General features: G+C 51.9%; 3 protein-coding genes across 5 annotated transcripts in view; 1 reads left to right on the forward strand and 2 right to left on the reverse strand.

Annotated features, from left to right (window-relative positions):
• Positions 1–16,612, forward strand: part of DNAJC17 (DnaJ heat shock protein family (Hsp40) member C17) — a 42,612-nt gene extending 26,000 nt beyond the window's left edge. Inside the window, exons 2-11 of one of the 2 annotated variants that reach the window (XR_014814387.1) lie at positions 6,204–6,273; positions 6,556–6,614; positions 6,839–6,926; positions 8,600–8,685; positions 8,813–9,019; positions 9,623–9,666; positions 10,108–10,185; positions 10,745–10,825; positions 11,315–11,425; positions 16,421–16,612. Coding sequence is in view for 1 of the 2 variants with exons in the window: in XM_001929383.5 (XP_001929418.1) it covers positions 6,204–6,273; positions 6,556–6,614; positions 6,839–6,926; positions 8,600–8,685; positions 8,923–9,019; positions 9,623–9,666; positions 10,108–10,185; positions 10,745–10,825; positions 11,315–11,425; positions 16,421–16,543 (837 nt within the window). In the remaining variant the exon portion in view is untranslated. The remainder of the gene's footprint in view (positions 1–6,203; positions 6,274–6,555; positions 6,615–6,838; positions 6,927–8,599; positions 8,686–8,812; positions 9,020–9,622; positions 9,667–10,107; positions 10,186–10,744; positions 10,826–11,314; positions 11,426–16,420) is intronic. The other variant, XM_001929383.5, reaches the window with a different exon arrangement.
• Positions 7,663–16,393, reverse strand: C1H15orf62 (chromosome 1 C15orf62 homolog). Of its 2 annotated transcripts, XM_005659744.4 has the most exons (2): positions 13,658–16,393; positions 7,663–11,814 (listed from the first exon to the last, which is right to left on the reverse strand). In XM_005659744.4, exons 1-2 carry the CDS (start codon positions 14,166–14,168, stop codon positions 11,732–11,734), a joined length of 594 nt encoding a protein of 197 aa, XP_005659801.2. In that variant the 5' UTR covers positions 14,169–16,393; the 3' UTR covers positions 7,663–11,731. The 2 variants fall into 2 exon arrangements, with proteins under 2 accessions (XP_005659801.2, XP_084830790.1); XM_084974664.1 differs by lacking the exon at positions 7,663–11,814 and having other exon boundaries at positions 12,357–16,393.
• GCHFR (GTP cyclohydrolase I feedback regulator) lies at positions 16,606–20,985 on the reverse strand. Its single transcript, NM_001243443.1, is given in 3 exon segments — positions 16,606–17,331; positions 18,552–18,646; positions 20,840–20,985. Coding segments are annotated over 3 exon segments (255 nt in total). The 5' UTR covers positions 20,876–20,985; the 3' UTR covers positions 16,606–17,207.
• Positions 20,986–21,752: the final 767 nt, after the last annotated feature.

The raw sequence follows: 21,752 nt of genomic DNA on the forward strand, positions 1-21,752 counted from the left end.
TTTTCTCGATGAGTCTGGATAAGAGTTTATCAATTTTGTTGATCTTTTCAAAGAACCAGCTATTAGTTTCATTGATTTTTTTTTTCCTGTGGTTGTCTTTATTTCTGCTCTGATATTTATGATTTTTTTCTTTCTGCTAACTTTAGCTCTTGTCTGTTCTCTCTCTAGTTGCTTTAGGTGTAAAGTTAAGTTGTTTATTTGAGCTTTTTCTTGTTTCCTAAGGTAGGCTTGTATTGCTATATACTTCCAACTTAGAGCTGCTTTTGCTGCATCGCATAGGTTTTGGATTGTTGAGTCTTTGTTGTCATTTGATTCTAGGTATTTTTTATTTTCCTCTTTGATTCCTTCAGTGATCCATTGGTTGTTCAGTAGCATGTTGTTTAGTCTCCATGTGTTTGTGTTTTTTGCAGTTTTTTTCTTGTTCATTTCCAGTTGTATGGTGTTGTGGTCAGAAAAGATGCTTGATATGATTTCAGTTTTCTTAAATTTACTGAAGCTTGATTTGTGGCTCAGAATATGATCAGTCCTAGAGAATAGTCCATGTGCACTTGAGAATAATTTGTATTCTGCTGCTTTTGGATGTAATGCACTATAAATATCTATTAAGTCCATCTGGTCTAATGCATCATTTAAGGCCTGTGTTTCCATGTTGATTTTTTGTCCGGATGATCTGTCTATTGCTGTAAGTGGGGTATTAAAGCCCCTTGCTATTGTTGTGTTATTGTCAATTTCTCCTTTTAACATTGTTAGCAGTTTCCTCATATATTGAGGTGATCTTGTGTTGGGTGCATATATATTGATAATTGTTATATCTTTTTCTTGGATTGATCCTTTGATCATTATGTAATTTCCTTCTTTGTCTTTTATAATATTCTTTATTTTAAGGTCTATTTTGTCTGATATGAGTATTGCTATCCATCTTTCTTTTGGTTACCGTTTGCATAGAATAATTTCTTTTATCCTCTCACTTTCAGTTTTTCTGTGTCCCTAGAACTGAAGTGGGTCTCTTGAAGACAGCATATATATGAGTCTTGTTTTTGTATCCATTCAGCCAGTCTATGTCTTTTGGTTGGAGCATTTAGTCGATTTACATTTAAGGGAATTATTGATATGTATGTTTTTATTGCCAATTTATTAACTTTTGGATTTGTTTTTATTGGTCTTTTTCCTTCCCTTCTCTTGTTCTCTTCTCTTTTGGTTTGATGATTATCCTTAGTGTTGTATGGACTGCTTTTTCTTATTTGTGTGTTTCCTTTGTAGATTACTGGTTTGCAGTTACCCTGAAGTTTGTTTTTGTTTGTTTTTTGTTTTGTTGTTGTTTTTGCTTTTATCTGAGGCATATGGAGGTTCCCAGGCTAGGGGTCGAATCTGCTGGAGCTACAGCTGCCGGCCTACACCACAGCCACAGCAACAACAACACCGGATCTGAGCCACGTCTGTGACTTGCACCACAGCTCATGGCAATGCCGATCTTTAACCCACTGAGTGAAGCCAGGGATCGAACCCATAACCTCATGGTTCCTAGTTGGATTTGTTTCTGCTGTGCCACATGGAAGCTCCTACCCTGAAGTTTTGATATAGGAGTCTCTATATATACAAGATTGTTTTAAGTTGTTGGTCTCTTAATTGTAGGTGCATGTCCAGTGTCCTTCATTTGTACCCTCCTCATCTCAAGATTTCTGATTTTGGTAGCTTATTTGTGTGTGCACGATTTCTACTTTTACTATATGTATGCCTTTACTGGTGAGCCTTGTCATTTGTAGTATTTTTGTTTCAAGTTGTGGCCTTTTCTTTTCCACCTAGAGAAGTTCCTTTAGTATTTGTCATAAAGCTGGTTTAGTGGTTTAGCTTTTGCTTGCCTGTAAAGCTTTTGATTTCTCCTTCAAATCTGAATGAGAACCTTGCTGGGTAGAGTAATCTTGGTTAGAGGTTTTTTTCATCACTTTAGGTATATCATGCCACTCACTTGTGGCCTTCAGGGTTTCTACTGAAAAATCAGTCAGTAACCTTATCAGGGTTCCCTTGTATGTTATTTATTTCTTTTCCCTAGATGCTTTCAATATTTTCTCTTTGTCTTTGGTGAGTTTGATTCATATGTGTCTTGGGGTATTCTTCCATGAGTTTATTTTATATGGTACTCATTGTGCTTCTTGGATTTAAGTGAGTGATTGCTTTCCCATATTAGGGAAGTTTTTGGCTGTTATCTCTAAACGTATCTTCTCTAACCCTTTTTCTCTCTCTTCTCCTTCTGGCACCCCTATAAAATGGATTTTTTTTTTTTTGCATTTAACATTGTCTCAGAGTTCTCTTAGACTGTCTTTGTTTCTTTTCATCTTCTTTTCTGTTCCCCATCAGTGATTTCCACTAGTCTGTCTTCCACTTCACTTATTCATTCTTCTGCCTTCTGTATTCTTGCTGTTGTTTGCTTCTAATCAATTTTTTTTATGGTATTTTGCATCTCTGCTTGCTTAATCCTTAAATCTTGTATTTCTTTGCTCATTGTTTTTTGTGATTTATCAATTTTTGCCTGCAGTTTATTTCCAAGGTCTTGAATCATCTTCACTATCATCAATCTAAAGTCTTTTTCATGGAGTTTGATAATCTCCATTCACTTTGCTGTTTTTCTTGGGTTTTTTCTTGCTCCCTTATCTGAGTCATAATTCTCTGCCTTTTTATTTTGTTTAGCTTTTTGGTGTGGTCTCCTTTTTGCAGCCAATAGGGTTGTAGCCTCTCTTGCTTCTGATGTCCCCCTCCTTGTGGCTGAAGTTGGTACAGGTGCTTGCTGCAGGCTTCCTGATGGGAGGGACTGGTGCCTGCCCACTGGTGGGTGGAGCTGATTCTTATCCCTCTGGTGGGTGGGGCTCTGTCTCTGGGTGAAGGCCCAGGTTGTGTGCCTGGGGGTTCTTTAGGCAATATGGTTACTGATGGGTAGGGCTGTGATCCCACCTGGATAATTGTTTGGCCTGGGGCTTCTCAGCCCTGATGGGTAGGACCGGATTTTTCCAAAATGGCCACATCTAAAGGAACACATGCTCATTATTATTCCCCAGACCTTTGCCTCCAATGTCCTTCCCCCACAGTGAGCCAGTCACCCCATTTTCCCACAAGCTCCTCCACGAACTGCAGTCAAGTCTGACCCAGATTCCTATTGAGTCTCTGCTATGCCCTGGGACCCAGTGCACATGAAAGCCTGTGTACACCCTTCAAGAATTCATTCTCAGAGTTCCCGTCGTGGCGCAGTGGTTAATGAATCTGACTAGGAACCATGAGGTTGCGGGTTCGGTCCCTGCCCTTGCTCAGTGGGTTAACGATCCGGCGTTGCCGTGAGCTGTGGTGTAGGTTGCAGACTCGGCTCGGATCCTGCGTTGCTGTGGCTCTGGTGTAGGCCGGGGACTACAGCTCCGATTCGACCCCTAGCCTGGGAACCTCCATATGCCACAGGAGCGGCCCAAAGAAATAGCAAAAAGACAAAAAAAAAAAAAAAAAAAAAGAATTCATTCTCTGTTTCCCCCAGTCCTATGGAGCTCCTGCACACATACCCCCTGGCCTTCAATGCCAAATGCCCTGGGGGCTCTTCCTCCCAATGCCAGATCCCCAGGCAGGGAACCTGATGTGGGGCTCAGAACTCTCACTCCTGTGGGTAAGTCTCTGTGATGCAGTTACATTCCAGTTCATGGGCTGCCCACCCAGCAGGTATGGGGTTGCTTATATCGTGTAATCTTGATGTGGCCTCCTTTTTGTCTTTTGAAGTAGGATATCTTTTTTGATAGTTTGCAGTCTATTTGGTTGAAGGTTGTTCAGCAGTTGGTTTTCATTTTTTTTGCTTTTATGAGAGAAGGTGAGCTTCATTCCTTCTACTCTGCCATCTTAATCCTGTCTTCACCTTGTAATTTTTTCTAATAGGATCTTAAAACACAGACTATTCAGCCCCCTATGCCTTTAAAGACTGATTTGAGGGAGTTCCTGTCGTGGTGCAGTGGTTAACGAATCCGACTAGGAACCACGAGGTGGCAGGTTCGATCCCTGGCCTCACTCACCGGGTTAAGGATCCGGTGTTGCTGTGAGCTGTGGTGTAGGTCTCAGATGCTGCTCAGATCCCGCGTTGCTGTGGCTGTGGTGTAGGCTGGCAGCTGCAGCTCCAATTCGACCCCCTAGCCTGGGACCTCCATATGCCACAGGTGTGGCGCTAAAAAGCAAAAAAAAAAAAAAAAAAAAAAAAGACTGTGTATAAAACTATCACCTCTTGTTTCCTTATTTTTATTTTTTAAATAGTGGAAACAGAGATAGATTTTGTTATTGTTGTCATTACTTTTTAATGGTGAAGGCCTAAGTTGGGGTGGGGGGTGAACACAGGTGGGCCTTTGGAAGGTCTACGCCCTCTATGCCCTCTCTGCTCAAAGCCTGTCCTGGGAGTGGTTCCTGCTTCCAGGCTCAGCCGGGAGAGCTAGAAAGGCTTGGTTGGCCTCGCCAAGGTGAAAGTGTGGTGCTAGCTTTGGCCCACCAGATGGCAGCACAACCCCAGCGGTCCTGGGCTACGTGACTGCTGGCCCTCCCGGGCTCTGTAGGTGGGAATGGAGTTAAGCATCTGCCCACAGGCCCTCCCCTGGAGGTGCTAGCTGCTTGCCTCTGAAGACCCTTACTTAGCACACTGGTTTCCTCCCGGAAGCTTGCAAAGTCCGCTTAGCTACTGGTAGACGTTCTGAGTCTAGGGGCTCCTCCTCCCAAGAGGTTTGAACAGTAGGGAAGGTGTACAGGTAGAAGTGAGGGCAAGGCCTCTGGAAGCAAAGAGCAGATTCTGGGATTTTGTGCTCTGCTGTCCCTTATGAGTGGAGAATATATAAAAGAGAATCATGTAGCTATGTTTGTTTATATTTACTAACATCAGAAATAGTACCTAGAAGTTCCCTAATGGCCTAGTGGTTAAGTATCCAGTGTTGTCACTATTGTAGCTTGGGTCACTGCTGTGGCACAGGTTCAGTCCTTGGCCCAGGAATTTCCACATGCCATGGATGTGGCCAAAAAAAGAAAAACCAACTTTTTTTCTTTTTCATACAGAGAAGTGCAAATATAAAAATAAAAATGGACCGTAGCCTCCCCATCATGATAACCTCTGTTATCCAAAAAAGATAATAAAGTAAGAATTGTTTAAGGTTTGAAAATTTGAAGCTCAGGAAAGTATAAATTGAGAAGTAAGAGTTCCTGCTGTGGCATAGGATCTGGTGTTGTCTCTGTGGTAGCATGGGTTTGATTGACATACACCATTGTGTTAGTTTCAGGTGTACAACATGATTTGCTATTTGTTTCTTTTTTTTTTTCTTTCTTTCTTTTGTGGCCTCACTGCATTATATGGAATTCCTGAGCCAGGAATCAGATCTGAGCCCCAACTGTGACCCAAGCCACAGCTGTGGCAACACCAGATCCCTAAACCACTGTGCTGGGCTGGGGATCGAACTCACATCCCAGTACTCCCAAGATGCCAAGTAGGAGTTCCCACTGTGGCTCAGTGGGTTAAGGATCTGGCATTGTCTCTGTGGTGGCTCAGGTTCAATTGACATATACCATTGTGTTAAAGATGTACAACATAATGATTTGCTACTTGTCACCATCTGTATTTACAGTTTTTTTCCTTGTGACAAGGACTTGAAGATCTTCCTAGTCAGCACATACAGACTTCGTCTATGAATTTTTTTTTGCAGGTCTCCCTATTGTCAGAGATTTTGGTTGGCTCTACTTGAGAGCTAATATAGACTGTGTTTTAGTGGACATCCTTGTATATTTATTTTGGCATGCCTCCACAAGTCCAAATTCCAGAAAAAGTCAAAGGAAAAGTACATTTAAAATTTTATTGGCTAAATTTTGCTCCAGAAAGATTGCCCCAGTTTACATTCCATTACACCGAGTGCAGGAGAGTGCCTGTTTCCAGGTGACTGGAGGGAAACCTGCCCCTGCCAGGAGCCCACAGTAGTGAGGTAGGGGACCCAGCAGGAAGCAGGTCTGCCCCTCTGCCACAGTGCTGGCTCCCTCCACCACCTTTGCCTCTGCTGCAGATCTTCTCTGTGGTTGTGAGGTGATGTTTCAGTGTGGCAGCCTTTCTTTTAGTGATGGAGAGCAGTCCCTGGATTTCCCTTATCACCTTAGCAACATTTTCTTGTCCGTCCTGGGGTGAATGAACCAAATGAATAACCAAATCTTGACTCTTCCAGGTGAAGAAGGCGTATAGACAGAAGGCCCTCTCCTGCCACCCAGACAAAAATCCGGATAATCCCAGAGCAGGTGAGCCTCTCATAGGCACGGAGAGAAGTAAACCGACCCCCTGGGGTGTGGTGTTGAGCGCACCCTCAGCCTGGCTTTGGGAGCTGGGCCCCGTGGGTGCACTTCACAGGTTAGGGGCACCTGGTCACTTGCTGATGTGCTCATCCTTCCTGGGCTGTTATCTGCTGATGTCTACTTTTCTGGCACCCTGTGGCTTCTTTGAGGTGCTTTTTTAGGGAGCACATCATCACCAAGTCTAACTTGACTTTTCTCCTTTCTCTTTTTTTTGATCCCTATGTTTAGCTGAACTCTTCCACCAGCTTTCTCAGGCCTTGGAGGTACTGACCGATGCTGCTGCCAGGGTAAGTGCATCCTCTTCCATCTGAATTGTCCTTGAATTTAGAGACCACTGTGTGCTTTATCCTCTAGACCCAGCTGTGCAGTAAGGTCCTTGTTGTCCCAGCCTGGAGACCCGGTCACCAGGCTGCCAGCTGACGACTCTGGGGCTGATAACAAGGCCTGGGAGATGGCCAGCTCTGTGTGGGTTCCCGGCTGACACCTCCCCTCTGCTCGTTTCTCCTGCCAGGCTGCATATGACAAGGTCAGGAAAGCCAAGAAGCAGGCAGCAGAGAGGACCCAGAAACTTGATGAAAGAAGGAAGAAAGTGAAGCTTGGTAGGTGATAGCATGGTGCTAGTGGCCTGCGGTTTCCCTGGACCATTTTCATCCAGTTCCTCCACCTTTCTTCCTGCAGCTTCAGTTCCAGCAACTCAGAGCTCTGTGGCCCTGGCTCTGGGCAGAACCATTTCCTATCTACCTTTAGGGTGGCTCTTAAAGGACAGTTTTAGAAATAATAACAATGACTGGATGTGCTATTAGCTAGGCATTGTGACACATGTTTTACTGCCTCTTTTAATTATCACATCTATCCAAGGAGCTGGGTGTTATGAAACCCCACCCCCCCTTTTTTTTTTTAGGGCTGCACCTGCAGCATATGGAAGTTCCCAGGCTAGGTGTTGAGTTGGATCTGCAGTTGCTGGCCTATGCTACAGCCATAGCAACTCAGAATCTGAGCCACATCTGTGACCTATGCCACAGCTCCCAGCAACACTGGATCCTTAACCCACTGAGAGAGGCCAGGGATTGAACCTACATCCTTATGGATACTAGTCAGGATCCCACAGAGGCACAACAGGAACTCTTTGAAACCCATTTTTTACAAGAAGCTAAGGCACCAAAAGGATAAGAACTTGCTGGAGCCAGGATGTGAACCTGTACAGCATGGATCCAGTCACTGTCTGTGTTGGCCACGCCCTCTTGGAACTTTTCATTCATAGCAGCTCTCTTTGGCACAGAGCTTTCACTCTGAGAAATCCCCTCTGCAGGATCCAAAGAGATCTGGGCATTCATCTTTTAAAAAATAGCTTTATTGATGTACATTCTGTTTATCTTATCTCCACTAATTTCAAGTGAACAATTCAGTGATTATTAGTAAATTTACCAAATGGTGCAACTGTAATTGGAAATCAATTTTAGAACATCTTCACTAACCCCATAAGACTGGTCCGGGTATTCTTTATTTGGTTTTTCTCCCCTTTTCCTTGCCTGTTTTGATATCCATATATTTAATATGTATATATACCATCCGAGTACATCCATCAAAAACAACCAAACAAACCTGAAGAGTTTAGGTAAGTAAAGTGAACAGAAAAGAAGGTAGCGAGTCCCAGACCTGAGAGAAGTGTTTGCCCCGGCAGCTGGCCTGGGAGGGGGCCACAAGCGGGTTCCTCTTAGAAAGTGGGAAGGGTTCCTGGACCTGAGGTGATGTCCTTGCATGGAGGCTGCTGCCCATAGGAGCAGCTGTAGCCAGGTCCACGGTGAGGCTCTGTTTATGTGAGTTGAAGGGGAGGTGGAAGAGACGGCAGGAACCCGAGCTCAGTGGTGGGAAGAACATGTAAGCAAAAACAAGGTCGCAGGTCAGGCTGCAGTGCCAAACTACAGGAAGAGAAGCCAGCAGCTCCACCCATTGGCAGCTCTGACCCACAGCCCTGGGCTGCTAACAGAAGCACCCACCCATACCTTGTTCACTGATTAGAGAACCAGCTTGGTCATTGTGAGCTGATGTAACTCTCCCAGACCCTGACCACTCAGCTGGAGCCTCTCCTTCCTTGTGATGACTTTTCTCAATGGAAATGAACTCGGGAGCTCATGCGCATGGAGGTGGCAGGCAGGGTTGCTGGGTGGGTTCATCCTGCGTGAGGCTTTGGGAAGCAGCCAGAGCCAGGTGGGCCAGGGACATGTAGAAACTACTTAGACCAGACATCGGGTCATTCCACCCTTGTGCCTAGACTTGGAGGCCAGGGAGCTGCAGGCCCAGACCCATGGCAGCGAGGAGGAGGAGGAGAGCCGGAGTGCCAGGACGCTAGAACAAGAGGTGGGCATCCAAGCCATGTGACCATCTGCAGGAGGAGGTGACGGGTGGGCCCAGGAGTTGCCATGACTGGGGAGGGCAGCCCTGTCCACCTTCTCCGTGGGATCTGGGTAATTTGTCCTACCTGCAGGTGGCTGAGCCCAGCTTGCAGGTGGAACGTCCCAGGGACCTTTGCAAGGTGAGCCAACCTGGAACTGGATCTGCACAGAATTGTCACCCTCCCCAACCCCCACCCTGCAGATCGAACGCCTGCGAGAAGAGGGTTCCCGGCAGCTGGAGGAACAGCAGAGGCTGATCCAGGAGCAGATCCGACAGGAACGGGAACAGAGGTTGAGAGGTGAGAGTCCGTCCCCCATACCCACCTTCCCCTCTAAGGCAGCTCCCAAAGCCCATAGTGGCCACACTGGCTGCCTAGAGGAGCTGCTGTGCAAGCTTCTACCTGCTAGAAACCCCGGAGGCATCCCACTGGGACACATGCCGCCTGTCCCTTCTTCCTTCCAGTTCTCTGGGGCCTATTAGCTTTTCACCCTTCTTGAGACCTCCTGGCCCAGTTGGTCTTTAGTCCCAAGCAGAGCTGGCTCTGTTTTGGAGCCGATCACCCAGTGGAGTGGAGCGGGGGGGCTCTGGGGTACTTTGTTTCAGTAGAACTGTGTTGTCTCTACCTCTGCCTCCTGCCCCCAGAGGTGTTCACAGCCCTTCTTGGGCAGAATGCTGACCATGGCCTTCAGGCATCTGGGCAGCTGCCCCCAAGATGGCAGCTCCTCGGGGTGGGGGCCCCTCTACTTTCCCTACCAGACCCTACTCAGGGCAGGGCAAATACTGTCCCTGGTCAGGAATGACCTTTTCTAAGTCCTTCTGGCCCTGGGCTGTTTCTCCTTTGGGAGAACCACTGACTCCCTCGTATTCTATCTTACCTGGAATTATTTTCTAAATTTTCTAGGAATGACAGAAAATCTTGAAAGCAAAGGAACCCCCAAGCTAAAGGTGAGCCCTGTAGGATCCCCGGGCCACCTCACACCTCCTTCTGTCTTCTTCAGCAAGAATAAATGCTTTGGGGGAACAAGGGCTTCTGGGGGATGCTGGATCTCTGGGAGCCCCACCACTACCCCCACCCTTCCATCCTCCCACTGCCTAGGTGTCAGAGCTGGCTGGGAAAGGCTGCTCTTAGCTCTTAAGGCTGCAGGGCTGCCCTCCCTGAGGCCCTAAAGGAGAGCCTCATTAGGGCTAGAAGCATGGCTGTGGGTGAGCAGACCACCTGCCTGTCCATTTTCAAGGGGAACACATTTTGGGGGGGTGCCCCCTAGATTACCTGTGTCTTAAAGACCAATGGGGTGTCTTCTCAGATTGTAAAGCTTGGGTGCAGGGGCTGGTCCTGTTGGGATGAAGGTCAGTGTTGAATGGCGACACCCACTGCTATATTTCCAGCTCAAGTGGAAGAGCACAAAGGAGTCCGAGTCCCAAGGTGGCTATTCCAAAGATGTCCTCCTGCGGCTTTTACAAAAGGTCTGCCCTGCTGACTTCCCTCTTACCCATCACCTGAGGCCCCACATCAGCCCAAACCCCAGGATCTCCAGGCCTAACCTTCCTTCACAGCTCCTGCCTTTTTTTTTTCTGTGTCATAGACCAAAGGACAGTCTAGAAACTTCTCCCCAGGCCACGGCCCTGTAGTCACCCATGTTGCCATGTGCCCACTCCAGCCAGGTCTAGCTCTGGCCATCCTTGGAAGCAAAGGGCTTGGCCGGGTCTGTGGGGAGAGAGGGAGTTGGCATCTGGCACCAAAGCCCTGTCCTCTTCGTGTCCTTCATTCACCGAGGTGGCTGCACATCTCTGCAGGTCTAAATCTCCACCTCTGCCCAGCTCTCCTTTGCTGTCCTCTGTATTTTGGAAAAAATACCTTTCTTTCCCATCTCCGATCTACCCTATCTAGGAACCTAGCAATGAGAGGTTATCCTCTGTCTGATAATGGCCTAGTGGCCTCAGGGCAGCCCAGGCTTGTCTCTGGCGTGAGCTGGGCCACCCTGAAGGCTGAGCCATGCTTACTGGGACCCCCTTATCCTCACAGTATGGAGAGGTGCTCAACCTGGTACTTTCCAGTAAGAAGGCAGGCACTGCCGTGGTGGAGTTTGCGACCGTCAGGGCTGCGGTAAGTGCTATGTGGGGCTTTAGGGGCCTCAGACAGCCCTTCTGTTCCAGGGGAGGAACCCAATTCTGTGGGCCCTGTGAGCTTAGGTATCCACACTCCCAGGGGATCTCCGGGCCAGCTCAGAGCCCAGGTTTCGCAGAGAGGGGCCCTCCAGCTCTCGGGAGTGGAGGCACAGCGAATAAAGGGATGGGTGGGAGGATGTTCCAGGGATGGCTTCATTTCTTGCTGCCAGGCTCCGTATGTCCTCCCTCTGGGAGCCAGTGTCCCTCCATGTTGGGGCCACGCACTGCCTTCTCCCCTTCCTCCACTCCCCAGTCAGATGGCTCATGAGGCCCACAAGGAGGGTCTGAGCTTCAGCACACTGCCCTGTGAAGGTTGCTCCACCTGGCTTGGAGGATGAGAGCACTGGTTCTGGTTTTTTCCATGGGGGTAGAACCAGTTGTAGCTGATGGGAATGATGGGACCCGGACTGTATGCTGTGTTTGACAGGAGCTGGCTGTCCAGAATGAAGTGGGCCTGGTCGATAACCCTCTGAAGATTTCCTGGTTGGAGGGACGGCCCCAGAGTTCGATGGGCCCCAGCCACCCAGGAGCATCCCAGGTAAGGAGCCAGGCTTCACCCAGCAGAGCCTGCTCAGGCTTCAGGACACCTTTTCCTGTTCGGGCTCTTCTCAGGGCCCTTTCCCACAAATCCTGGTCATGGGGAATACAGTGAGACCAGCAGGTCCGCCAAGCCAAGCAGGACGACGTGATTCCCTTTCCTCTCTGAGTGCCGGGAATTCTTAGACCTGACTTTTCACCCTCTGGCTTCTTGCTGCGGCTCTCACCATCACCCAAAGGTGCTGTCCTGGCCTGCAGGTTGCTTGGCTGTGGTGTGAAGTGTTTGGTGCTGAGGTGACCCGGTGCTTCAGGGAAAGGACCAGTGACAGGTTTTCTTCTTTCTTCCCCAACTTCCTTCCAAGTGTGTCTGTGGCTGCCCCAGACAGGGACCTACAGGCAATTGGAAATATCTCCTCTTTAGAAATGACACTGGTTACCCTGCCGACACTGAGGCGCTGCCTGGTGCCCAACTGGAGGTGAAGCACAGACTTGAGCTGACCCATGCCCAGTGCCAGGTCTTAGTCCTCACAGATCCTCAAAGGCTTACATTCAGCCACATGCACATGCTTACACACACACAGCCCTGGTCACACCCACCCCCATTTTGGTGGGACAAGGGCTCTCTCCTTTCTCTGAAGTGCCTGGGAGTCTGTGGGAGCCTCAGGCTGATGTGTTCCAGCCCCTCTGTGGAGAAGAATGCCCCTCGGGTCAGCAAGGTGTCTGCTCCCATTGCTTCAGGCGTGCCCTCCCCCCACCTCCTACATGCCCCTTAGCCAGGCTGTGAGGATAAGAAGCTCTCTAGAGTATGTCCCAGACCCCGGACAGAGCAGGAAAAGGAACTGGTCTGAGCCTGACTGAGGACCCTTCTCTAGAGACCATTTCCCCACCATTAAGTTTCAGCATTTCACAGCCCCAGTCGACACTCCACAGGCTGTGTTATACAGAACTTTATTCATCATCTCCTGTGCCCATGGGGGAGCCATTCAGCTCAGCACGTCCACACAGGATGAGGGAAGGCCACAGGTTTGGGTCGTGGAGGCAGTGTGCATCCACGCCTCCCTCTCCTTCTGCCATGCCTGCAAAGGCCTGAGTGAAAGAACCACATGCAGCCAGTTTGGCTCTGGCTCCAGATCTTCTTTCCAGGCCTCGGGGTGGGACCATAGCCCCTGTCATCAGAGGTTGTGAGCAGAGCAGAGCTTCTCAGTCCTGGTGAGGATTCTGGAGACCAGCTGTGCCTCTTCACCATAATAGCCAGGAGCTTTGAGTCCATCCCCAATCCAGTCCTCTGATAGCCTCTTAGACACAGGAAGGAGGGAAACCTGCCACCATTTTTGCTGCCTTTCCCGGGGACCCCCATCACTCATAATTCTGGGAGTTCCCCAAAGCCCCCTTCATAAGCTGGCATTCCCTAGAGCCAGCGTCCTTGGGCTCCAGGGGGTGCTCCAGGCAGCTGTGTTGGCACTTTGAGTTTCTCATGCCCCCTTCTCTGCTAGTCATTTGTTGGGCCTTTTTCCTGAGTTACTCTCCATCTCTTCCTGCCTCACTTCCAACTGTGCCAGCCCCCCCTTCCCTCGCAGGCCCCACATGCTTCCCCTAACCCACCAGGCCCCAGGCCATAGTCTAGGCCAGCGCTGCCCAACAGAACTTTCTCCAACAGTGTTAACGCTCATTCTGTGCCATTCAGTGTGGTAGCTGTTAATCATATATGGCTAAACGGAGACATGTAGCTAGTGGCTACCATGTTGGACAAGGTTGGGCCTGGCTCACCTCTCTCTCCTGAGATCTCCTCCTTTCATCTCCAGCCTGGATTGGAACACTTTTTGCCCAAGCCTGTTTGTAACCTCTCTCTGTTGGCAGTGGTATCAGAGGGAGCTGTTGTGCCTGGTCTGTGTGTCCTCCATTCCCTGACCATGCCTTATGCCGCCCTCCCCCTGCTGGCCTTGGTCCCTCTGGTGGCCATGTGGCCTCCCTTTCCCAACCCAGCTCTCTGCTTTCAGGGCTCCTGCCAGCAGGTGCCCACCCCCCGCACATCTGCAACTTGCCTCTGCACCTCTGTCCCTCCACTCAGGCGTGACTCAGAGGACTGTTCAGGACCCAGAGGGCAAGCAGGATTCCTATCCCTACCTTTTTCTTAATCCACGACTGTCCCCTCCCTCTCTGGGTCCCCAGGCTTCAGGCTCTTCCCGTTGCCCCACCTCTGCCCACCTGCCCCCCATTCAGAAGCTGGACTCACTGGGAAATTGCTCCCTCAGCATCTGTAGAACTTCCTCAAGGAGTGAAATCCCCAGGTCCACTTGGAAGGAGAAGAAGGGATCACTGAGGTCCGGAGCAGGTGTCCTCTGGCAGGGGGGCGTGTCCAGAAGCTCCTCCTCTGTGTATTGGTGAAGGGCTTCCGCCAGGGAGAGCGCAGAGGGCAGGGTCGCTGAGTAGGCAGCGGTGTAGGCCGACGGGGGCTCCAGGATGTTGGGGCAGCTGGAGCTTTCTCGGTAGAGGCGCGGGGGCTTGGGCGGGGCCAGCAGGGTCACCCGGGGCTGCTCGTCCCCCCACAGTGGCAGGCGCCGCCCATCAGGTCTCCCTCTCAGCTCCCTGATGACCTCTCGGTTGCTATACTCCTCGTGGTCCCCACCGGCTGTGCTGGCCTGGCTGAGCACGCTGCCTTGTCGCCGCAGTCGCCTCGGCCGCCCCAGACTCAGCCTCTTGAAGAAGGAGGCGCTGCGGAAGGAGCCTTTCCGCCAGGTCTCCATGGGGCCCTAGGGAGCCAGCAGACTAGCCTGGTACCTCAGAAGCCTGGTTCAAGGGCAGCTGGGGACCATCGGGTCCGCTGGAGCAGTGAATGGTGAGAAGCAGAGGCCTCCAGCTTTCTGTTCAGCACAAGTGTCCTGGATGGTGAGCAGAGGTCCGCGGAAGTGGGTGATCTTGTCTGGGACAGCAGGGAACTGGGAGTTCCTGGTGGGAGTTTCCCAGAGGGACTGGAGTGACCTGGATACTTGACAGGGCAGTGGAAAAACCCTGAGAGGAGGGAAGAGCACTTACGGAGCCTGAGTGAGGGCAGCTCTCCCGCAGTCAGAGGTGGATTTTTCTCCTTCCCCAGCGCAGGGCCTGCCTCTCTGCCGTGGCTCCTGGCCTCTGACTAGTGGCTTGGCTGTGTGCTAGTGTGCGCTGGAGATATGTTGTTGTCTTCAGCTGACTCAGTCAGGTGGGAAGCCCGGTTTCACGCTCTGAGGTAATTGCAGCATCCGCAGGCAGGGACTGGGGCAGCGCGGCCAACACCCCAGGGCACTGGGGAGCGTAAGATTCCTCTGGGGACTCCTGTAGGGGCAGCCCTGCTTTGTGTGTCACCAGCTGCCTCTTGCCTCGCAGCCCCTGTGCCCTAGGCCCTCGCAGGCAGGCCTGGCCCCCCAGCCCCCAGAAGTCTGGGGTGGGGCTCAGGGAGGTGGGGTTAATTGAAAGGCAGGTGTGTGGAATGATTGTTGGGGAAGGAAGAGAGAGACCTGATGCTGGTGTGGGTGACTCAGCCCTGGGACCCGGTGACAGGCCCTCATTAGCAGAGCCTACAGGGATGGGGAAGGAGGCCTATAAAGGGCTGGCTCCTCCCAGGGCTGGGCTTGGGGCATGCCAAGGGTGACTTTAGGTTTTCTCAGCAGAGCAGCATTACCTTGGAGAGGGGAGAACTGCCCTCCCCTTGGCCTGACACCAAGTCTGGCTGTTCCATTTCCTCATCCTTCCTCCATTTATTCTGGATGGCCTCAGGGCGGGAAAGGACAATTGTGGGCCAAGGTCCTACTACCTCCAGTTCTTCCCATCAGGCTGCCTGGGCCTCATTTGGGGACCCTCTCTGGGGAAGGGGCTGGGTCAAGCCTAGGACGTAGGCCTGGCTGGGAGGGCAACTCTCCAGCCCTGGAGAGAGGAGGAGGGGTGGGGCTGATAGGAGAAGCAGGGGGATCTGAGTTGAGTAACACTTCCTGGTTCCGTACACCCCTGAGTCCAAACCAGTTGGCCAAGGCCTGGCATCCTAACCCCAGCCACTCCTTTCTTGTTCCTCGGGTCACTGACCACCAGACTTTTTTCCTGGCTTATTCCACAAGGGTGCACTGGCCGGAGGTACAGAAACAGGGCTTAGCAGCTCTCTGCTGTGCAGCCCCCTGGCCTGGCTTGCTCCTGTGCCAGTTCCGCTGGGCTTCAAACAGCTTCATCTGCACTGAGGGAGGAAGTGATTTAAGTCTCACTGCCAACCTTATCAGGGTGTGGGGTTGGTGGCTCAGGGCTGTCTGGTAGAGCTGCCTCCACTCCACAGCCTTGGCCCACTCAGGTAGTTGTTTATTATTCTTTTGATTATTAAAATATCACACCCTTTAATCCCTGACACTGTGCTGACAAGTTCATAAAAGAAAGAGCCACAGGGCCCTGCCCTCCAGGAGCCCTGGTATGTATTTTTAGAGGCAAGCCAGGCTCTTGCTTGTTTCTCTTGGCCTCTGGGGTGAGGCTGAGCGAGGCCATGTCTAGGATAGGGCTCCCTCAGCATCCTCAGCAGAAGCCAGACCACGGGAAGGGTGAGCAGCTGGGAGGGGGCCTTGTTCTCACCTCCACCTGGCAGAGAAGGGTGTGCTTGTATGCCTCTGACAACTCCCCTTCACTGGAAGCCTGTGAGAAGCAGAAGCCATGGGGTGGAGGAAATGAAAAGAGTCAAGGGCCTGGCTAGAGGGTGAGGAAGTGATTCACCGGGAAAAGACCGGAGCTGACTGTAGATGTGAAGGGCCTGGGAAAGAGGAGGTGAGTCCGGGGTGACAGCTGACTGAGATGGGCTGAAGGGGAGCCAGCAGAGAACCTGGCCGGGGGCCTGCTTGCTCGGAAAGAACAAGGGTGAGTTGGAACTGTGGGATGTTCTGGGGTCCTTCCCTTCCTGGACGTCCTCCTTCCTTGACTTTTGGTGGCAGCTTTGCCTCCGAGTCTGTGAGGCTGTGAGCTGACCCCTCCCTGTCCCCCCTCTGTCCTCCAGGGCTCAGTGCTATCCGAAAGGGACTACGAGAGCCTCGTCATGATGCGCATGCGCCAGGCCGCTGAGCGGCAGCAGCTGATTGCCCAGATGCAGCAGGAGGAGCAGGCGGGGCAGCCCACCTAGCCTCCTACCCCAAGCCTTCCCACCCTACAGCCCTTTTCTTACACATCACCAATAAACTTTTCTTTTTTCTTTCTGTTTTTTTTTTAAGAGTCTACCTCTATGGCATACATAGGTGTAGGGTGCAGGCTTGCCCTGTGCATGGCCCCAGTTTCTGGGCTTTGCCTCGGAGGGCCCTACCCAGGCCTGGCTGTCCTTCCTGGGGAGTGGGCAGACCCCCAGGGAGGTACTCCAAGCAGTGAGAGTCAGTGGCCAGAAGAGCAGAGGAGCAACCACTCATCACAGTTCTTTATTGGCTTGGACTAGCTATGCAGGACCCACCTGCCCAGTCCTGGAGCCATGCCATGCGGCGGACAACCAACTCACTGCCAGGGGCAGCCTGGCTCTTGCCAGCCCCTCAGTCTGCCACAGGACAGGGTCTCCTCCAGGCCCTGCACCAGGTCTGAAGCTGGAGGGGCAGCTGGGGCACCAGGACCAGGGGCTCTGCTCTCCCCCACAGGCCAAGGCAGGTTTCTGAGAAGGCCATTCATTGCCAGTGGTGCTGGGTGGAGGAAAATGACGATTTGTGAAGAACGGGCAGGATAGTAAGTGAGGCAGGGGCTTGGGGTTGGCACCCGTGGCAGCCATTCCAAAGAAGGGGTGCCAGTCGCTCTTCATTGTGAGAGGGTCACTCCTTGTGCAGGCACCACACCAGCGTCTGGCCCACCCCTGTCATGCTCAGCACACGGAAGCCCCTACGTTCCAGCTTGTCCAGGACTATTCGAGGAGGGTCGTTGACATAGTACTCACAACTGCCAAGAGAAGAAGTGTGGTATGAGGAGGTACGCAGTGCAGCCCCATGTACAGACCCAGTTTCTGCTGCAAATCAGGCCTGATCAGGGATACTCCTACCAGGGACTGAGGTTTTCTGGGTGCCCAGCTGACTACGCATTCGCTGCCCCCTCACCTGCTAAGCACTTTGCATCATCTCATTTATTCCTCCCAACAACCTCAAGCAGGTACTACAGTTGTGCCCATTTTATAAGTGAGCAAACAGAGGGGTAAAGCGGCTTTCCCGATGTCATCCAGATAGTAGAACCTGCAACAGGCCCACATGCCCGGGGTTACTGACCATTCAGCAGGAGCGGCCTCCTCTCCCTGACCTCTGCCCTCTTGCTGCCTGGCTGTCCTACAGTCATGAACGATAAGGTTGGCCCCCAAGAGCTCCTTCCTCTGGGTGCCACTCCCTAGCATGGAGAATTCTTGGTTTCCCTTCTTTCAGGGTTAATTGGTTCTAAAGGGCCATTGAGCAGATAAAGGGCTGGCCATGTCAGAGACAAAAACCTCCTGGCAAAGGGATGGAGTTGGCTTCAGCCCTCTGACCCTGACCAAGGGGCTGGGACCAGCTTGCCTCCTCCGCCTTCTTTTAACTGGGGGGAACTCTGGTGATTCTTCTCAGGAGTTCGAGCCTGTGTAGCCAGGGTTTTTCCTTCCTACAGGGTAGGAAGGAGCGAGGGACAGAAAAGGAAGCAGCAGGCACTGTTTAGACTTTGGAGCTCTTATGAAGGAGGCCAAGGGATGTGGCCAAGTCCCCAAGCATCAGCTGAAGTGGAAGCAAGACCCATGTTTCTAGGGCTTAGCTTTGTCACTCAACCAGCTCTTCAAGGCAGAGGCCTTTCTCGGTGCCTGTCTTTGCCTCCATGGGGGGTCTAGCTTAGAAATGAGAGAACAGGGCAAGGAGCAGCCCATTTGGGAGTCCTGTACTCAGGGACCTGGCCTCTGTTCTGGGACTTTGTCCAGGGGTTCTCTTGGGAAGGGAGGGCCAGTGGGAAGACTCTCAGATCAGGCCTGGGGGGTTGTGGGAGAGCGGGCAGATGGAGCCCACCCTACAGAGGACAGAGCCCCAGGATGCAGTCAGAGGGGCCCTGAGGCTGGGCAGTGGCATTGTCCTGGGCTTGGTGGTTGTGTAATAGGAACAAGGGCAGGACTCGGGGCTGGCAGGGAGAAGATCCTTAGGAATACTACTACTTACAAGTTGTTTCCTAGGACACTTCTTTTTGAGGCTCCTAGATGCTGCATCAGTTCTGGATCCGAGTGCTCATCACCCACCATGGTGGGGCCCACCTCCTGCAAGGTAAGCCACAGTGGCTGCTTGGCTGGCTGCCAGATAGAGGTAAATGATCTCACCTCTCCTTCCTCCCCTGCCTGCTGGCTCTGAGCCACCTTCAGTTAAAGGCTGGAGAGGAAGGGAAGGAATCTTGGGTCTAAACACAAGCTGGGAAGGGGTGAAGTCCACCAGTGATGAGACTGAGCAGTGTGGGCTCCCTGTCCCCTCTTAGCTGGGCAATACCTAACTACTGGCACGTTCATGCCAGGCACCATCACCCGTATCTGTGTATCAGAGTCACCTGGAGAATAGAGAAATGAGGACATATGTCCACAGGACAGCTTGCACACAAATGTTCACAGTAGCATTATTCATGATAACTAAAAGGTGAAAACCAAAAGTAATGAACAGTGGATAAATAGAATGTGGTAAAGCAATTCAATGGAATTTTACTTGACAATAAGAAAGAATGAGTACTGGAATTCCCTGATGGCTCAGCAGGCTAATGATCTGCTGCTGTCGCTGCTATGCCTTGGGTTTCAGCTGTGGCACAGGTTTGGTCCCTGGCCCGGAAACTTGTGCATGCCTTGGGAGCAGCCCCCAAAAAATAATGAGTACTGATGCATATGAATGAACCTTAAAAACATCATGTAGGTGAAAGAGACCGCATATTATGACAGAAAGTAAATGAGTGGTTACCTGGGGTTGAGGGGCCCAGGAGCAATGAGGAGTGACAGCTGAGGTACAGGGTGTAGGTACAGGGTTTCTTTTCAAGGTGATGGAAAAGCCTAAAGTTGCCTATGGTGATGGTTGCATAATTCTCAATAAACCAAAACAAAACCCACTGCCATCGAATTGTATACTTTAAATTGGTGAATTCTATGATTATATGTATTTTATGTCAATAAAACTGTTATTTGCCTGAGAATCACTGAGTTCCCAAGCTTCAGGCTTAAAGAGTGCTTCTAGAGGTTTGTCAAGAGACCCAGAAGCATACATTTTAACAACTACACAGCTGACTGGGTTTTTTGTCTGTTTGGTTTTGGGTTTGTTTTTGTTTTTTGTCTTTTTAGGGCAGCACCCAGGGTGTTTGGAGGTTCCCAGGCTAGGAGTCAAATCATAGCTTTAGCTGCCGGCCTACCCCACAGCCACAGCAACACAGGATCTGAGTGGCATCTTCTGCCTACACCACAGCTCACGGCAACATGGGATCATTTTAACCCACTGAGCAAGGCCAGGGATCAAACCTTCGTCCTCGCGGATGCTAGTCTATTCGTTTCTGCTGCCCCACAATGGGAACCCCCTAACTGGTTCTTAAAACACTGTGACACTGCCAAGACCCTTCCTGTCCAATGGTGAGCCCACCTGCTATTTCCTGCATCCCAAGGGAGCTGGGTACTCTCTGATGGACCCTCCAAGCCCTGGGGAGGGAGAGGGCAGAAGAACAAACATCCTGCTGCCCATCTGGGGGACCCAGTCATATTGAGAAACTAATAGGGGATTCCTGGAGCGGCCAGCATCTTCTTTTTTGCAGAGTAAACTGAAAAGGGGCGTGGCTTTTGATGGTGCCTGGTTTTCTTAAACCTCTAACCCCATGGGCTGTCTCTGGTTCTTCTCTTCCTTTCCTAAGGCCTCAGGGAGAGCTTTTCCTGGAAGTGCCTAAGGGTGCAGCTAGTAGCTGTGGGTGAGGTCACTTGGCACAGGTGTTTGAGCATCTTCATCCTTTCCTTTCCCAAACCTCTTTCCCTTGGGTTAGTCCCCACCCCATGCCGCGCATAGCGGTTCTGTGTAGGGCAGTGGATGCTGCACGTGTGAGACCGGAACTTCCTGGGTCCCCCCGGAGTCTCCGATCTCCTGCAGGCAGGTAGGACTGGAGCCGCAGGCGCCTGCAGCTTGCTTGGTGGCGGGGAGGACATGCACCTGGCCCCCTTCGCGGCCCTTGAGGCGCCGGGCCGCAGGAGCTCGCAGAGTCCCTGGATCCTGCCTGGGTTCGATCCACAGCCTCCCTCCCCCGCGGGCCGGGGGGCGTGTCCCGGGTAGCTTCCGGGTCCAGCCTTCAGAGGGCATGGCCCTGGATAGAGGCACCAATGTGCGGTCTGCAGCGCCGTCCTGCCCCCCCCCGCCCCCCGGCTCTCTCCCTCCACCCCATGCTCCTGGCCGTGGCCCCGGCCCAACGCCAACTTCCAAGAACAGCGGACAGATAACTAACTCACCATGCGGATCTGGGTGCTGATGAGCAGGTAGGGCATGGTGGGCACGACCCGGCCGGGCTACCTCTCTGCCCTTTAGGCCAGCGCGGACTCCAGCCGCTTGTACTTGGTCTGCAACCCTCCGCCCGGAGTCCGGTTACTCTGGCTGTGGCCTCCGGCGACGCCAATCCCAGAGCGCCTAGTCCGTGACCGCCAGCGGCCGACCAATCAGGAACGTTTGCCCGTGACGCGCCCCGAAGCTCAGCGATTCGGGTCCTGCCCCCTACCCTCCTGCTACGCACTGGGACCCGCCCAGCCAGCTACCTTCTTCCTCAGATCTTCCGGAGACCAGGAGGGGGCTGTGTGTTGGGGAGGCCGCCCCTGCACCCCCGCACTGAAGGCTGGGGTAGCCCGCCGGGCTCGGCTGGCTGGGGGGCCGTGGCGCTCTGCTCGCTAGTTGACTTTGCACTCTGTTACTGCAACGCCTGCAGAGTAACAGGTTCCAAAGTCGTGCTGGTCCCTCCTACCCCCCCACCCCCCCCACACCACCACCACCACCCAGTGAAATGGAGCAGGGAGCAAATAGCGACCCTACTGAGGCTTCCTAAGCTCCTGCCTATCCCACCCAGTGACGTTTCTAAAGCATTTAGCGGATCCCCACTTCCTGGCCCCAAGACTGTCTCCTGAGATTCCTTCAGTGCTTCAGCAATTGCTTTGGGTGCACTTACGCATTCCCGCCTCTGACTTTAATTCTTAGTACAGCGGCGGAAGCTTGCACTTCTGTGGCCCTGTAGGTAAATCCGTAAAGGGAACTGAGCGGTTGGCTGAGCTCCAGGCCTGAAGGGACTAAAACTAATGGAATCTGGACCTCGGTTCTCAGAGCTTCCCTCGAATCTGGAGAGACCCGGCACCATGAGCAAGAGATCACAAGGCAACA

This window comes from Sus scrofa, chromosome 1 (genome assembly GCF_054392235.1).
Source record: "Sus scrofa isolate SSC_HxYL_T2T_F1_AM1 chromosome 1, Sscrofa_HxYL_maternal_Yorkshire_Landrace_v2.0, whole genome shotgun sequence".
Taxonomy (NCBI): Eukaryota; Metazoa; Chordata; class Mammalia; order Artiodactyla; family Suidae; genus Sus; species Sus scrofa.

What these genes read in the sequence shown, in the direction of transcription:
- C1H15orf62 (XM_005659744.4), bottom strand. Translation starts at nt 14,168, where the DNA reads ATGGAGACCTGGCGGAAAGGCTCCTTCCGCAGCGCCTCCTTCTTCAAG. An exon ending in GCTGAGGGAGCAATTTCCCA is followed by an intron (nt 11,815 to 13,657) that starts GTGAGTCCAGCT and finishes AATTGCCTGTAG; the next exon opens with GTCCCTGTCTGGGGCAGCCA.